The 16,170-nt window shown below is 47.2% G+C and overlaps 6 protein-coding genes across 12 annotated transcripts; 3 read left to right on the top strand and 3 right to left on the bottom strand.

Moving 5' to 3' along the window:
• Nucleotides 1-546: 546 nt before the first annotated feature.
• Nucleotides 547-5,423, top strand: LOC118508085 (SPRY domain-containing SOCS box protein 3). Of its 5 annotated transcripts, none has more exons than XM_036047562.1 (3): nt 547-721; nt 1,617-1,976; nt 4,178-5,423. In XM_036047562.1, the coding sequence occupies exons 1-3, from the start codon at nt 716-718 to the stop codon at nt 4,934-4,936; spliced, it is 1,125 nt and encodes a 374-aa protein (XP_035903455.1). In that variant the 5' UTR covers nt 547-715; the 3' UTR covers nt 4,937-5,423. The 5 variants fall into 5 exon arrangements, with proteins under 5 accessions (XP_035903455.1, XP_035903453.1, XP_035903457.1 ...); XM_036047560.1 differs by having other exon boundaries at nt 663-796; XM_036047564.1 differs by lacking the exon at nt 547-721 and adding an exon at nt 762-949.
• Nucleotides 1,978-2,689, bottom strand: LOC118508097 (chitin-binding domain protein cbd-1-like). Its single transcript, XM_036047579.1, has 2 exons — nt 2,567-2,689; nt 1,978-2,495 (listed from the first exon to the last, which is right to left on the bottom strand). Exons 1-2 carry the CDS (start codon nt 2,571-2,573, stop codon nt 2,074-2,076), a joined length of 429 nt encoding a protein of 142 aa, XP_035903472.1. The 5' UTR covers nt 2,574-2,689; the 3' UTR covers nt 1,978-2,073.
• On the bottom strand, nt 3,113-3,772 carry LOC118508096. The gene is made up of 2 exons (XM_036047578.1): nt 3,419-3,772; nt 3,113-3,327 (listed from the first exon to the last, which is right to left on the bottom strand). Exons 1-2 carry the CDS (start codon nt 3,669-3,671, stop codon nt 3,146-3,148), a joined length of 435 nt encoding a protein of 144 aa, XP_035903471.1. The 5' UTR covers nt 3,672-3,772; the 3' UTR covers nt 3,113-3,145.
• A 777-nt stretch (nt 5,424-6,200) lies between the features above and the next one.
• On the top strand, nt 6,201-7,694 carry LOC118508094 (acyl carrier protein, mitochondrial). Of its 3 annotated transcripts, XM_036047573.1 has the most exons (5): nt 6,202-6,478; nt 6,562-6,567; nt 6,765-6,890; nt 7,118-7,205; nt 7,280-7,694. In XM_036047573.1, the coding sequence occupies exons 1-5, from the start codon at nt 6,314-6,316 to the stop codon at nt 7,369-7,371; spliced, it is 477 nt and encodes a 158-aa protein (XP_035903466.1). In that variant the 5' UTR covers nt 6,202-6,313; the 3' UTR covers nt 7,372-7,694. The 3 variants fall into 3 exon arrangements, with proteins under 3 accessions (XP_035903469.1, XP_035903466.1, XP_035903468.1); XM_036047576.1 differs by lacking the exon at nt 6,765-6,890 and having other exon boundaries at nt 6,201-6,478; nt 6,562-6,672; XM_036047575.1 differs by lacking the exon at nt 6,562-6,567 and having other exon boundaries at nt 6,205-6,478.
• Nucleotides 7,695-8,134: 440 nt separating this feature from the next.
• Nucleotides 8,135-15,975, top strand: LOC118508082 (ATP-dependent helicase brm). Its single transcript, XM_036047545.1, has 3 exons — nt 8,135-9,057; nt 10,731-15,096; nt 15,179-15,975. Exons 1-3 carry the CDS (start codon nt 8,539-8,541, stop codon nt 15,340-15,342), a joined length of 5,049 nt encoding a protein of 1,682 aa, XP_035903438.1. The 5' UTR covers nt 8,135-8,538; the 3' UTR covers nt 15,343-15,975.
• LOC118508089 (inositol monophosphatase 2-like) lies at nt 9,103-10,224 on the bottom strand. Its single transcript, XM_036047568.1, has 2 exons — nt 9,621-10,224; nt 9,103-9,539 (listed from the first exon to the last, which is right to left on the bottom strand). Exons 1-2 carry the CDS (start codon nt 10,089-10,091, stop codon nt 9,162-9,164), a joined length of 849 nt encoding a protein of 282 aa, XP_035903461.1. The 5' UTR covers nt 10,092-10,224; the 3' UTR covers nt 9,103-9,161.
• Nucleotides 15,976-16,170: the final 195 nt, after the last annotated feature.

A 16,170-nucleotide genomic window follows, 5' to 3' on the forward strand; every position in this document is an offset into this window, starting at 1 on the left:
CTTACGAGTCTATTTGTGCCACGTAGTCGTATACTCAGTTCTTGCCTTGGGGGAACCGGTCCGGATGGGATTCGATCACCGGTTCTATCGTGGGAAAGACCAACGCCACTAACAAAAGTCCACTGGATCCCACCAGATTTAAGCCACTAGCGACAAGTATCTTAGAGCTTATATGCTGGTAATTCACGTACCATAATTCAAAAACATTACAACGAATTTAAGCAACATCTTTAAAGGTACAAAAATCCGTCGGTACTGTTTAAATGACATTAAAAAGCCTTCGGTACTCTTGATCAGCTGTCCCACGAACGAAAAGGTTATCATGGACGACAATCCTTGCACGACCTTTAACCGGTGCAAACTTGCCGTACTTCAAGTGGGCCAATGTTTCGCTGATAAGCGGCAGAACCTAACCAACCTATCCGGAATGTAAATTGTGCATCGCGTACAATTTCAGTCCCTGGACATTTTCTCGGTAGTTTCTTCTGCTGTAGGAGGTCATCAAGCTTGCATAAGAAAGTACACGTGTTTACAATACCAATCTAATGTACTGTAAGCGATGGGAGCGCCCCGTCCGTTCCCGTCGTTGAGCGTTTATGTGTATTATTAACGATTGTGAATGGAGATAATTTGCTTTATATACAGTCATCGGGAGGCACCGGCTGTCTTAGTATTCCGTGTCGGTTTCCAGCGGTAGCATCAACGGTGCGCGACAATGCAAGTACGTACAATCAAGTGCAAAATTAGTCTCTGTGACACTTATTCGTTTCCGATTTCCGACGACCGTCAGTTTGAGGTACACCTCTCAGCGAGAGCAATCTTATCAAAGTGTACACAATCTTTTAGCGTTCCGATTGCTTGGTGGATGCATTAGTACGAGAATCTTCTCATCTTTTCATACAGGCAAAAAACACACACACACACACGATCGGTTATTGGAAAGAGCAGTGTAAGCAGAAGTGCTCTTGAGCTTATTTTGCGATAATCGTGCGAAAAGTAGCATAATTGACGCTGATCGCTCCATTGATTCATTGAAAGGTGTCTCAAAAACAATTATCAGCCATTCATGTAGCAAAAGGACGCTGCGTGCGCTTACTTTTGATATTCACGCACATAACGCATGCACGCCTTGCACAGAATCAGCGCGCAAGAAGAGTCAGCAAAAAACAAAAACAGTTAACGGCTGATTACAACGTTTCGCTACCTTTCATACGAACTGTCAACTAGCATCTGTCTATGTGTTTGTGAGTGCGAAGAAAATTTGACGTACAGTGCAGTTTTGTTTACGTTTCGTCGAATCGGCTCTTGCTTGAGGCTTCGTTTACTTCTGTTAGCTTTGGCTGTGTATTATCGAATCTTGTGCCGTTCTGGAAAGTTTATTTCGAGAAGAAATGCGCCACTATATTCCGTGTGCTGCTGTGGTGCCGGTACACTATTTGCATTAAATTTCAATGATCAGTTACCACGAATTGCTATACTTTTGCTGTGAGTAACGATGTCTCGTGTGCAGAAAGAAAAGATAGCATAAACCTCAAGTGGCGTTCGATCATTCGAATCTGGCTGCAAATCAATCGGTACCGAATTTTTCGTTTAAAGTTGCAATTTCTTTCTTCTAGGGAACTAGCGGCATGAGCCAACACACTCAACATAACGAAAATGTTGCCGTCCTGCAACCAACCAGCAACGAGAATTGGTCCGTCCCGTTCTGCAACTGCGAGTATCCTAGTGAAATTAGATGGAAATATTCTGGGAAAAAAACGATGCAGTGCAAGTGCGGCGAGGATACGTCGAGCCGGCTCGATTGGACGTGGGACAAAGAGTTGGCATTAGAGGCTTTGGTGCTGGGCACGGAAGTCATATTTCACCCGGTGTACAGTCAAGGCACTACCATAGTGCGTGGCAATCACTCACTGCACATTGGCCGACATCATTACTGGGAGCTGAAAATAATGTCACCACTATCCGGCACAGATATCGTAAGTTTTTGATTTAATTTTTATTTCCCATGCATCTGCACCTCATTTTGGAATGTATTAGCACACACACTCACACACACATGGAGTCAGTGAAAATCTAATCAGGAATGCAAAAGTCTTCCCGCACCGAACCGCATCCTTGTTCTTTCTGCGAGAAAAAGGTGCCGGGTGGACACTCACGCGTAACCATATTTCCTCCGATGCACTCGTAATGGCGCCTACAGCTGAATGGAAACTCCGACAGTGGAGGCCGGAGCAAAACGTTGTTGATCAATCCGGCACATATGTTGATCGCTTCGGTTGGGTCACATGCGTCCATACAGCGCTGCGCACGCTGGCTGAAGAAGCGTCCCCGCGGGCAGCGCCACTCATGCTCGGTTCCGTGATGGCAGGAGATGTATTCGTTGCATATTTCGGGCAGTGGGAACCTTATTCTCAAGCCTGCCGGTATGCCATCGCAAAAATATGCATCAGTTGCGCTCGCAAGAAGGATGATACCAACGACACTCAGCACGTGACCTGCATTCAGTAGTAAACAGAATTTAGAATAGTACCAGCAACCGGCCAGCCCGACTAGCGAATGTACGCACCTTTCATTATTACTGCTCACTCACTGAGTATGACACGAACTAACCGATCCACACCGTGGCTGGACGTGTTTAATTGAACCCTTACCACGCCAACGGATGCTTATCGTCTAGACTTTTATCAAGTCGATCGCAAGAATGGATTCGGCAAACGGGAGACCTTTTTTATCACGTGTGAGGTTCGGCGTTAAGAAAGCCGTAAACAATTACGCTTCGAGTAGCAAAGATTGTCCAGCGGCGTGCGATGGGATTATTATTTATTACCGCTTTTACGCGTGAATTATAGATAAAATTTCGTTTCCATAAATCCAAGCGTTTATAGCCATCAGTGCACAGATGGCATTCGGGCCAACACCATATGTCCGCTACGGTATATAGCAGACTAAAGCATGCACAAAACTGCTGCATCAGAATTGCAATGATATTAGCAGAATTGCAATGATATTGTCAAATACACCGGTGCAAGGGTTTAATGAAACGTAACACGTACTGATTACAAGATATACTTGGTCAGAGTCATCATTGATGAAGGTGAAACATTCGAATGTGTTTAGGATATACGATTTATGTTAAAAGCTTTATTCAACAATCCGCTTGATTCACACCACACGCCTGGAGTACTTGGGAAAAGAAAAATCCAGGAGGGCATGTGTTCAAATACATATTTCCTCCAAAACACGTATAGTAGTTTTGACAATTCGCAGGTTCCGTCGGTGGTACGCGTATGAAGACGCCGTCCGGTACTCCACCACACCATGAGCGTTCTAGCGAGGAATCACAAAGTACACAACAGATAGTTGATCGTTAGATGACACGTTTCATTTTACAGATTGTACGCTTTTTTTGCCAAATTACCTCTTTCCATGGGACAGCTCGATTCACATTGTAGGTTACGTGCGTTGAAAAATTCTCCTGGCGGGCAGAACCACTCGTGATCGACCTCGTGCTGACAGGCTACGTACCGATTGCATGCGGTAAAATCCTCGTGCACCAACAACGTTCCTCCGGGCAGACCATCGCACCGAGCTGCTTCTGCCGAATGACTCAGCGCAAGTGCAAGCGCAAGCAGGCATGAAACACCGACAATTGTTTTCGTAGCACTAGCCATCGCAGAAAATTTAGGAACACGGACGAACAGGACCACTCTGTGACTGTTTTGTTCGAAATGCAATGCGTAAATGTTTATTCATCGTGCGGTCTACACTAGCCGAAGCGGCTGACGTACATTTCTTTCCTATTCCGACCTAGACGTGGCTAGACGATTGATTTCCGGCTATAGATTTTATCAAAAACCGTCGATTGGAATTTGGGGGAGAACTGTCGTGGCGGTCGCGGTAATCGGTTTATTGCCCAGTAAGCTTTAAATCCGCGCATTTACGACATTCTTATTGGTAGTGAGAATGGTCCAAAAAAGGTACACAATTACAGTCACCAATGTTTTCAGTTATGTGTTATCTCCAGAAATTTATCCGGCGCTGCGCTGCTTATTATGCGTGTTTTTTTTTGTTCACATTGTTTTTAAAATTCTTCATTCTCTGTAGACGCATCGCAAACCCAAACAAAAATATTAATTTCAGTTTTATTTCTTTTGCTCTGGTCTGGTTTCATTTTTAGATGTTTGGCATTGGAACTGATAAGGTGGATTTGTTCAAACATCAGTTCTCGTTTACCAGCGTGCTCGGCATCGATGACCAATCGTGGGGTTACTCCTATCGAGGCTTAGCCCAGCACAACGGTCGGCTGAAGTACTACGGGAAAAAGTTTAGCCGAGGACGCATCATTGGCATTTACGTGGACTTATTTCACGGCACCCTGGAATACTATCTGAACCGACGTTCACTCGGTCGTGCGTACTCCGCTATTCCGCGAGAGGAAGGAGTAGCGATCTATCCGATGGTATCATCTACGTCCGCCAAATCATCAGTTAAGCTCATAAATGCCGCTTCGTTCGAAGATAATCTTAAGTTTAGTTGCATGAAGGTGATCTGCAAGTATCCGAAACTTCTCGCACAAGTCAAAGCCATACCGGGGCTCAGGCAAATCGCGCAAGAGCTGTGGTTCTTGCAACTTAGAGAACCGAGTCGATCGGAGGTTTTCGCACTGAACAATTCGCATCTAGCTGACGAAGCAGTGCTGTGCGGCAAAAAACTTAAACTATCGACTCGCACAACTACAGTTAGTGGTGGTGCCGCCTCCAAAGCGTTGGAAATCAATTCGGAAGCGCAACTATACGATAACTTGATGAATGACGAGGATCTTAATGATGTAACGGATCGTTCCTTAACCGTGCGCCAAAATCGTAGTAGTTCACCCGAGTCAAACAGTGAGGATGATGGCGAACTGCCTGTGATGATAGGGAACCAAATTTTCTAGCAGTTTACTAATACAACTTACATTATTAATTATCATGGTTACCATTACATTGAGTGCGATTGACCAGTGCCATCCACTTAACTTTTTTTTCCTTCTTTTTATACTTTTCGCGAATTTTACAATTCATCATGAGCTAAGACCTTAAAGTTGAAGTTAATACTAATCCTGTTAGTAATTCTCCTCTGCCAAGTTATTAACATGTACATGTTTAACAGGGAATTTTCGAGAATATACGGTATGAATTAAAAAAAAAAAGAAAAGAAAAGCACGTTCACACTACGAACTAAGTTTTCGTGAACGTTAGAAATTTTTCCTTTCTCGCTTCATCCCGTTGAAATTATGGACTGCGTTTTCATTTATTTTTACTTCGCATGCATTGTGATGTTTATTGTGCTTCCGTTGAAGGTAATAAATATTTCTAAAGCCAATACTTCCTGCGCGTATATCAAACATCGTGCCCCGAATAAAGCAGGATGAATACACAGTAGAAACGAAGGCTCCAATCATTTTAAAATAAGTCAGCAAATTCATGATCAACAAAACTAAACTAAACTGAACTTGCAGATTGCGTTTTCATTTCCCCTTATTATTAGTCAACGTGGTTCAGAGGTGTTTGTTGCGTTTAAGAAACGCAGAAGCATTTTTGTCTTGCATTTCGCTTCGTCGAACCATAATGCTGCGTGTTATTTTACAATCGATTATTAGCAGCTACATTCCATTCGATTGGCTTTTTAAAAAAATCAAATGAAACCACGTTTTGCTATTTATCACATAAGAGGCATTATTTGAGGAACACACAGACAGACAAGGACATTTGTTAGTTTATAGTTTTAGATGTGTTTTCATCTGTTGATTTTACAAAGAGTAGAAGTTAAAGTTCAATGGACCCAGAAAAAATATCCTCTTGAGCAGAGACGGTGGATCCAAATAAAGCAATCGTTATCATTTTCACGTGCACCGATGGAATTTTAAAATTTAGTACGAAATAATGAGAGAGTTACACATGGACATGACTGCCTCTTTCAGTTAGAAGAACTGTTTTATGTTTATCTGTGTTTATTTGGGGCCTGATGCACATGTCTGGCCACATCCCGCATTATCTCAACTCTTCCGAATTAAAAAAAAAATCCTCTATGAACCAATTTGCGCTGTGTGCAATTCCTTCCAGCAGCTACGTTTCAGAACTACATCCACCAGTGTAAACGTGACCATGCGGCGATGTTATGCTGTCAAATCAATTGCACCGTATTTCCAATTTTTTCTACGAACCAATTTCATCGCATCGCATCACTATCTCTCTCTCCGACGTGCGAGTAGGAGGCGAAGTTTTCGCGAGTTTTAAACTGCCATCCGAAATCGGTGAAACCGTACCAGAATATGGCATCGTTGGTGAATAGTGTTCGCAGCCTGGCCTGCCGCAATACGTCCCTGTTCCGCTGCGTGCTGCTGCGATCGGTGTCCTCTGCCGCGGTTGTCCGGCGGGAGCGGTGTAATGGGAAGTTTTTGACAGCCCCGGCCTCGGCGCTGCTCTCCCCCGTTGAGGTTAGAAACCCTGTGTTATTTTGTCTGGTTCGTGCCGGAGCCCCATTTATGTAACACAATTTTCCGCTACTCCTTTGCCGCAGCCGAAAGTATGGAACGGACAAAGATTCTTTGCCACCAAACCAAACGTGGACGAGCTCAGGCAGCGCGTGCTGAAAGTTGTTGGAGCTTACGATAAAGTTACGGCGGACAAGGTGCGAATTCTAGTGATTTGATAGGATTTGTTTTTCTTTTTTCTCTTCCCTCCTCCTTCCCCCCTTTCCCCATCCGTGTGCATCATCCGCAGCAAAATGGTCGATGGCAACGGGAGATAGTCAGAAATTACAGTGCTAAGGAACCGCTAACACTGCAGCTGATCAAAGAGCGTGTCCTACTGGTGCTTAAGCTGTACGACAAAGTCAATCCCGAAAAGGTACGTTCCTGGTCGCTGCTGAGGCCTTACTCTTTCCGTAGCCACCTTTTGTTTGCTTTAATTTCCGAACAGTATTACGAGAACCATCAACCTAGCCCTAGCGTCTCGTCGTTGCCAGCGATTGTTTTTTGCTGTATCACGGATTATTGCTTTCCCCTATTTGCCTAGGAATAGATGTATATGATTTTCTGATTTGTTTTGATAAATTATCTTTATTCCTTTTCCAGCTCACACTGGAGTCGCACTTCATCAACGATCTTGGGCTCGATTCGCTGGATCACGTCGAAGTGATAATGGCCATGGAAGACGAATTTGGTAAAGAAACATCTAAAGACGCATGATAACGCCCTCCAGATCTAACCGGTTGCGTACGTTTTGATTATTTGCAGGCTTCGAAATTCCCGATGGAGACGCAGAAAAGCTTTTCAGACCTGCCGACATTGTTCAGTACATCGCTGACAAGGAAGATATTTATGAATAAGGTTTTCATAAGCAGGACACCAGTGTAAAAACAAAACTCTGTTTCTGTCAGAAGCTGTAGATTCTAGTGTGGGAAATTTGATGATGAATGTTTTAAACAGATACAATTCATGGTCACCATTGTCGCCGGCATGCTGTAAGCGTGAGAAAGGATGCCGAATGTAAATCTTAGAGAAAGAGGGCAATAAGATCTGCTCATGGAACGTAACAACACGCCTATTGAATTAGGTTTTCCAGCCACTCCGTGTTGCAAAAGGGCAAACAAATAGAATAATACCATAATTACAATAAAATGTATCTGCTATTTCGTCGCTCCTGTTAAAAGACGGTTGCGTTTATTTTCGAGAAGATCCCAATTGCATGTCCAAAATTAAAATAGCTTGGAGTTATTGAATATAATTTCCACATTAGTCCAGAGCACGGAATTTACTATACCCACGAATGCCCAACAATATGGTATCGATTTCAATTTCACATAAACTTAGTGCGAAAATTATATTTATTTATTTTGATGTTATTGAACGATTTGAATGATGTTATCCCGAGCTCAGGCTGTTCTACTTTATTTTATTTAAAACCACAAAAAAACTCCACGCGATTATTGATATTCGCTATTGAGACAAGATCTGCTGGCTGGCAACCCGGATTTTGCGGGCAGCTTGGTGAGAAATGGTGAACTCGAATCAGTGAGAATAAACTGCTCGAATCAACAAAATATGAGCAACTTTGGCACGAACGCCGGAAAAGTGAGAAAACCCAGCTCATCTGACATTAATTACATTGAACGAACAAAGCGGCCTGCGTGGGTCTGTATGCGATGCTTGAAGCAAAAATAGTTGCATAAATTCTTTACAATATTCGAAACCAAGTGCTAATTTGTTAATAAGCTTACGCGACAGTGTTAGTTGCATTTGATTGCTACCGGTTTCAATACCGGGGAAACGGTACGCTCGATCTCGGCGAGCGTTGTTGTGTGTTTGTGCAGTGTGCAACCCAATCCAAACGGCAGCCATTTTCTATCGCAGAGGCAAGCCACAGTGAAACTCAGCAAAGCGGTGTTCAAGTGTGTACGCTATGAATGGATCGATGATTTTCTGAAATTCGGACGGGTAGAGCGTAGTGGTACATCGCGACTGCTTGAAATCTTGCGTGTAATAACCGTATATCAATGGCTAGTCCGACGCCCCAGAACAGTCCAATGCCTCCACCGCAAGCACCATCCCAGAGCCCTGCACCGTCACCTTCACCACACAGTCCCTACCAGCAGGCACCTCCACCGCCGCATCCCGGCCAAAGTCAGGTACCGTCACATATGCCAACGCCCGGTCATCATGTACCGCCGCAGCCAGGACCTCCGCCCGGGCCCCATATGCCGATGCAAGTACCTCCTTCACCCCACGGAACACAACCACCAAACCCTCATGGGCCACCGCCGCCCCAGCACCCGTCACACATGAACGGACCACCGCCGGGCCCACCCGGTGCTCCAGGACATGGACCCGGGGGACCACCGCATCATATGCCCCCAACCGGACCCCAACATATGCCGCAACATCCACCCCATCCGGTAATGGGGCACTCGGTTCCACCCCATCCCGGTATGGCTGGACATCCGGGACAAGGTCCACCGTTGCCACCAGGAATGGTACCTGGAGGATATCCGGGCCATTCGATGCCCCCAAACGCGGTATGTACCCAGTACCCAGGTTTAGTAGTAAATCACAGTAACACATTTATTTGATTAGCGTGAGTGAATTTATTGATATTATAACGCATTGAATATGCTTGGTGTTACGTTGGTTTGTCCTGGCGTAAATCTTCATCCACTTCGCGTATTATCTGCAACACTCGCTGTGCCAGTGGTTCGCTGCTCGCGGCTATAATATCCGGCTTCATGATATCGTACTTTCCGCCAGTGATGCTCATGACCGTGCCTCCAGCTTCCTGAATAAGCAGAGAGCCTGCAGCAATGTCCCAGGGCTTAAGGAACTGGATGCTGTAAACATCGATCAGACCGCTGGCAATGTATGCCAACGTGAGGGCGGCCGAGCCGAATGCTCGTAGTCCTACACATTCGGTGATGAATCGTTGACCGCGCTCGAATAATGCTGCCCGGATGGGTTTGTAGCTTCCGATCGAAAACTCATGCCCGACAAGGGCTTCTTTGAGCTGCCAAAAGAAGAACAAAACTTTTTATTATCAATCGCGAATTCGATGATTGGAGAAGCTTAAGATTTACTCATCCCTTACCACTTCAGTGCCGCGCGTCGTGATGAGGGAGCCGTTCAAAAATGACCCTTGCCCTCTAATGGCGGTGTACAGCTCGTTGGCCGTCGGGTTCGCTATGATAGCGATCTGAATCTCACCATTCACCGCCAATGCCACCGAAATGCACGTAAAAGGAACGCCTCGTACGAAATTAACTGTCCCATCAATTGGGTCAATAATCCATGTTGGTTCCGGACCGAGCGTCAACACGTCTCCGCTAGCAAAGGACGCTTCTTCCGCACAGAACTTGTGGTGTGGAAAGTGTTGCCGCAGTCCAGCAATCAGCACATCCTCCACCCGTTGATCGTACTCCGTCACCAGGTCCCAGTGTTTACCTTTCACCTCAACCCGCTTAGACGCGGTACGGAATCCTTCCGATACTATGTCGTTACATTTTTTCACTAGCTCCACGGCAATGTCGAACGCTGCTTGGATTTCTTTTTCGTCACACATGATGTTGGGACCTGATAACCGTCAGCAGATCTGTTGCAAATGTTGTGATAAACTACGCTACTACACACGAAGCAAATACACCACCGTCGCCGTACCCTGCTCAGCTTGGTATGATGACAGCGCTACCAGCATCAACATACTCATACCATACCGCCCAATGACTTTTGGTTGACGTTGTCGCATTTGTGCTGGTGTGTGTCAGATAAGCCGTGCAAATAGAAAAAGCAGTGGGTCGTGCCTCGAGATGCCGCATTCGTTCACTTTTTTGAGCTTATGGTATGGTACAGTGTTTGCATAATGTAAATCAGTGAAGATTGTACTGTTTGCTGGATCTCCTACTCCACGACTTGATATTCTGCGACCATAGTTACGACTATTATGGTAAACCATGCCCTACTAGACTATAAAATGTATTCGTGGAAAATTAACCACAGTGTACTCACTGGACACTGTGAAAGTATTCGTCTAGTTGTATATTGCTCTCTACAACGCGAGGGGGGGGCGCAATAAGCATACCTAAGTTTATCCCTCCAAATTAACCTTTTGAACTTTGTGTTAGAACCAGGCCTTCGAAAAATATATCGTTCTTTTTTTGCACTATTGCAACTATTTGTTCATGTTATCGTTTTACTTTTACAGGGACCTCCTCCACCAGGACCCATGCAAGGAGTTGGTGGACCAGGACCGGGACAAGCAATGCCGCCCGGAGCATCCAACCCTGGAATGATGCCGGGAGCGGCTCCACCACCCCCACCACCAGGTCAGGAAAATTTAAACGCACTACAAAGGGCCATTGACTCCATGGAAGAGAAAGGATTGCAAGAAGATCCGCGCTATTCCCAGCTGCTAGCACTGCGCGCTAATTCCAAGCAACAGAATCTAAACGCACCACAACTCCACCAACTCCGTGGTCAAATCATGGCATACCGCTTGCTGGTGCGTCATCAGCCAATAAGCAAACATTTGGCGTCACAGATTTTAGCCCAACGAGCCGATGGTACGCCTCCGCAGTGTCCTACTCCTCCGGCCAGTCCGTACCCGAACGCAGCGGGAGGACCTTCACCACAACCGGGAATGGTACCGCAGGCAGCGCAGCAACAGCCGCAACCACCGCCACATCAACAGCAGGGGCCCCAGCAACAGCAAGGGCAACAACAACCACAAGGACCGCCTCAAGGTCCGAATCATCCTGGAGGGCCGCAGCCCGTAATGCAGGGCCCACCAGGCAAGCAGGGAGCACCGGGTGCTCAAGATGCTATCGGTTCCAACAAACCACCGATCGGAACCGGCGGCGGGATGCCACCGAATCAAAGCCCCATGCCTGGCATGGCAATGGGCGGTGGTCCGCCGCAAGTCGGGCACGGTCAACACGGCGCACATCCGCAACAACAGCAACAGCAATCTCATTCGGCAGGTGCTTCACACGTACACCCGCAACAACAACAGCAGCAGCAGCAGCAAATGTTGTCTACCGTAGGACAACCGGCCCGACCCAGCTCGCAAGGACCTGCGGGCGGTCCGGGCCCGAGACCTGCAGCCCAAGCACCGACGATGCAACCGATGCCGAAGCAAAACCGCGTCACCACCGTCGCAAAACCAGCCGGACTGGATCCGTTAACCATACTGCAGGAGCGCGAGAATCGTCTGGCCGCCCGGATAGCGCTTCGGTTAGAGGAGCTTAACAATCTACCCGCCTCCATGCCGGAAGATTTGCGTATGAAAGCGTTGATAGAGCTGCGAGCTCTGCGAGTTCTCAACTTTCAGCGCCAGCTGAGGAGTGAAATCGTCCAATGTACACGCCGCGATACGACCCTCGAAACTGCGGTCAACGTAAAGGCGTATAAACGCACCAAGCGGCAAGGTTTGCGCGAAGCACGTGCCACGGAGAAGTTAGAGAAGCAGCAGAAACTGGAAGCCGAGCGCAAGCGACGCCAGAAGCATCAGGAGTTCTTGGCCTCGGTATTGCAACATGGTAAAGATTTCAAGGACTATCACCGCAACAACATCGCCAAGTTGGGTCGGCTCAATAAGGGCATTATGAACTATCATGCAAACGCGGAACGGGAACAGAAGAAGGAGCAGGAACGCATCGAGAAGGAACGTATGCGACGCCTGATGGCGGAAGATGAGGAAGGTTACCGTAAGCTGATCGATCAGAAGAAGGACAAACGGTTGGCGTTCCTGCTTTCGCAGACCGACGAGTACATTAGCAATCTTACCGAGATGGTTAAACAGCACAAGGTGGATCAGAAGAAGAAGCAGGACGATGAGATACAGCGCAAGAAGCAGCTGAAGCGCCACATTCTGGAGAGCGGAGACATCGAGCATTTGGACGAGCACTGCGAGGCATCGGATTGCCGTGTAACGGTGATGGAAACGGCCACCGGCAAGATGATTTCCGGCGATGATGCACCGTTCCTGCGCGATCTGCACGGATGGCTGCAGTTGCACCCGGGCTGGGAGTACGTCATATCCGACGGTGATGCAGATGACGATGAGGAAGAGTCGGAGGGTGGTAAAAAGAAAACGCGTGAGCAGGAGTTGAGCGACGATGCCAAGACGAAGGAAGTGATCCAGAAGGCGAAGGTCGAGGATGACGAGTACAAGACGGAGGAGCAGACGTACTACAGCATTGCGCACACCGTGCACGAGAAGGTGACCGAGCAAGCATCGATACTGGTGAACGGAAAGCTAAAGGAGTACCAGATCAAGGGTCTCGAGTGGTTGGTATCGCTGTTCAACAACAACCTCAACGGCATATTGGCCGATGAAATGGGTCTCGGCAAAACGATCCAAACGATCGCCCTCGTCACCTATCTGATGGAGAAGAAGAAAAACAACGGCCCGTACTTGGTGATTGTGCCGCTGTCGACCCTTTCCAACTGGGTGCTGGAGTTTGAAAAGTGGGCCCCGGCCGTCGGTGTCGTTGCGTACAAGGGATCCCCGGCCGGGCGTCGTGCCGTGCAAAATCAGATGAAAGCGACCAAGTTCAATGTTCTGCTAACGACGTACGAATACGTGATCAAGGATAAGGCGGTGTTGGCCAAAATTTCCTGGAAGTACATGATCATCGACGAGGGTCACCGCATGAAGAACCATCACTGCAAGCTGACACAGGTGCTCAACACACACTACAATGCACCGCACCGGTTGCTGCTTACCGGAACACCGCTTCAGAACAAGCTGCCAGAGCTGTGGGCGCTGCTAAACTTTTTGCTACCCTCCATCTTCAAGTCCTGCTCCACGTTCGAGCAGTGGTTCAACGCGCCGTTTGCCACCACGGGCGAAAAGGTGGAACTGAACGAGGAGGAAACAATCCTTATCATCCGCCGTTTGCATAAGGTGCTGCGTCCGTTCCTGTTGCGACGTTTGAAGAAGGAGGTCGAATCGCAGCTGCCGGACAAGGTGGAGTACATCATCAAGTGCGACATGTCCGGGTTGCAGCGCGTGCTGTACAAACACATGCAGAGCAAGGGTGTGCTGCTGACCGACGGTTCGGAGAAGGGCAACAAGGGCAAGGGCGGTGCGAAGGCTCTGATGAACACGATCGTCCAGCTGCGCAAGCTCTGCAACCATCCGTTCATGTTCCAGCATATAGAGGAAAAATATTGCGATCATATTGGTGTGCAGGGGACGGTTACGGGACCGGATCTGTACCGTGCGTCGGGCAAATTTGAGCTGCTCGATCGTATCCTACCCAAGCTGAAGGCTACCGGTCACCGTGTGCTGCTGTTCTGTCAAATGACCCAATGCATGACGATTATCGAGGATTACCTGTCGTGGCGTGGGTTTGGGTATTTGCGGCTGGACGGTACCACCAAATCGGAAGAGCGTGGTGATTTGCTGAAGAAGTTCAATTCGAAAAATTCCGACTACTTTCTGTTCCTGCTTTCCACCCGTGCCGGTGGGTTGGGGTTGAATCTGCAGACCGCCGACACGGTCGTTATTTTCGATTCCGATTGGAATCCGCATCAAGATTTGCAGGCACAGGATCGTGCGCATCGTATCGGGCAACGGAACGAGGTGCGCGTGCTGCGGCTCATGACAGTGAATTCGGTCGAGGAGCGTATCCTGGCGGCCGCACGCTACAAGCTCAACATGGACGAAAAGGTCATTCAGGCCGGTATGTTCGATCAAAAGTCGACCGGTAGCGAACGGCAACAATTCCTGCAAAGCATTCTGCACCAGGACGAGATGGACGAGGAGGAAGAAAACGAGGTGCCGGACGATGAGATGATTAATCTAATGATTTCTCGCAACGATGATGAGCTAGAGCTGTTCAAGAAGATGGATGCGGAGCGAAAGGCGGAGGAGGTGAAGCCTCGGCTGCTGGACGAAGGCGAACTGCCGGACTGGTTGACGAAGGACGATGAGGAGGTAGACCGGTGGGATTACGAAGAAGAGACATCGATTCTTGGCCGTGGTTCGCGTCAGCGCAAGGAAGTCGATTACACCGACAGCCTGACCGAGAAGGAGTGGCTTAAGGCGATCGACGATGGGGCCGACTTTGACGAGGAGCTCGAGGAGGAGGAGCGTGAGAAGAAGCGTAAGGGCCGCAAGCGAAAGGGCAGAGGTAGAGGTGACGATTCGGACGACGAGAGCATTGTGTCGACGATGACGAAACGCAAGAAGGGTATCACCGATCCGAAGATACGGAAGCAGATGAAGAAGGTGCTGAAGGCGGTAATCAAGTACACCGATGCGGATGGACGCGTGCTGAGCAAACCGTTCCTGAAGCTGCCGTCGCGACGCGATCTGCCAGATTACTACGAGGTGATAAAGAAACCGATCGACATCAAGAAGATACTGGCGCGCATCGAGGAAGCGAAATATGTCGATTTCGCCGACCTGGAGAACGATTTCTTCTTGCTGTGTCAAAATGCACAGACCTACAACGAGGAGGCGTCACTGATCTACGAGGACAGTCTCGAGCTGCAGTCGGTGTTTAGCAATGCAAAGGCGAAGATCTTGGACGCGCACGAGGAAGAGGAGTCCAACGAAGAAGGTACGTGGCTATTAACGGGAATGAATTATTTTTGTAAATGTGTCAATTTCAAATCCGAATCTGTATCTTTATTTATTTGCAGAGGAAGATGAGTCGGATGAGGAGGGTGGCAGCGTGAAGATGAAACTTAAAATTTCGAAAGGATCCACATCGTCCAGCTCATCGGCGAAGAAAGCGACTCCGGTTCGGAGGAAACGCGCGCAGAAGAAATATACCATCTCGGACGATGACGACGACATTGACTAGAGAGAGAGAGATAGTGCGACCATAGGTGGGGAAAATATTTGTATAGATTTTATCGTTTCAGTGACAAATGGCGGCAAGAAAAAGGGATGTGGCATGCATCACGGATGGTATAACCAATATGAATACCGTACGCTGTGCTTTGGTATTAGATTTAACGACAAACCCATTTAAACTGTGTCGCGAATACTATCGTTATCGTATAATTTATCCTTTGAATTCCTTTGAATCCAAACACAATGTCCCACACAGTAGAAATAAAAGTAAAGAAACATTAAAACCAACGTTTAGCACAACTTTGTGCTTCCACCATACAGGGGATCTTAACAACAAGGATCACTCTAGGACTCATTACTGCGCGAGACGAGACCTATCCACAAAGGCAAGTCCTTAATGGGGAAGAATAATTTATTAGCTCTGTGTTATTGTGTAGCTAGTACATGCGTATCATTTGTGTCGAGTGAAGATAACATTCGGGAAATTGGGTTTTTCTTTTCCTTTGCGCTCTTTTCCTCTCTTTCTCTGATAAGAAATGGTGGCCCATTGCCATGCTATTATATTAATATTCTTATTAGACATACTACTGCAAGTCGTTTCTAGTAACATTAATATGTGTAATGTAATCAACAATTAAAATTGTTGCGTTCTTATTATACTTCCTACATCCGAATTAAACCAAATGCGGTTCTATTATGATATTCTAGCAAGAAAACCATTAATGGTCTAGGTTACATTGGTTGGAATCGCTTTGGATAGGATATCTTCAAATTTCTTGTCGTTAATCTTTGATTTTTCAACGATCTAATACTTGTTTATAACAATTTCATCGCC

The sequence above is a fragment of the Anopheles stephensi genome, chromosome 2 (genome assembly GCF_013141755.1).
Source record: "Anopheles stephensi strain Indian chromosome 2, UCI_ANSTEP_V1.0, whole genome shotgun sequence".
Taxonomy (NCBI): Eukaryota; Metazoa; Arthropoda; class Insecta; order Diptera; family Culicidae; genus Anopheles; species Anopheles stephensi.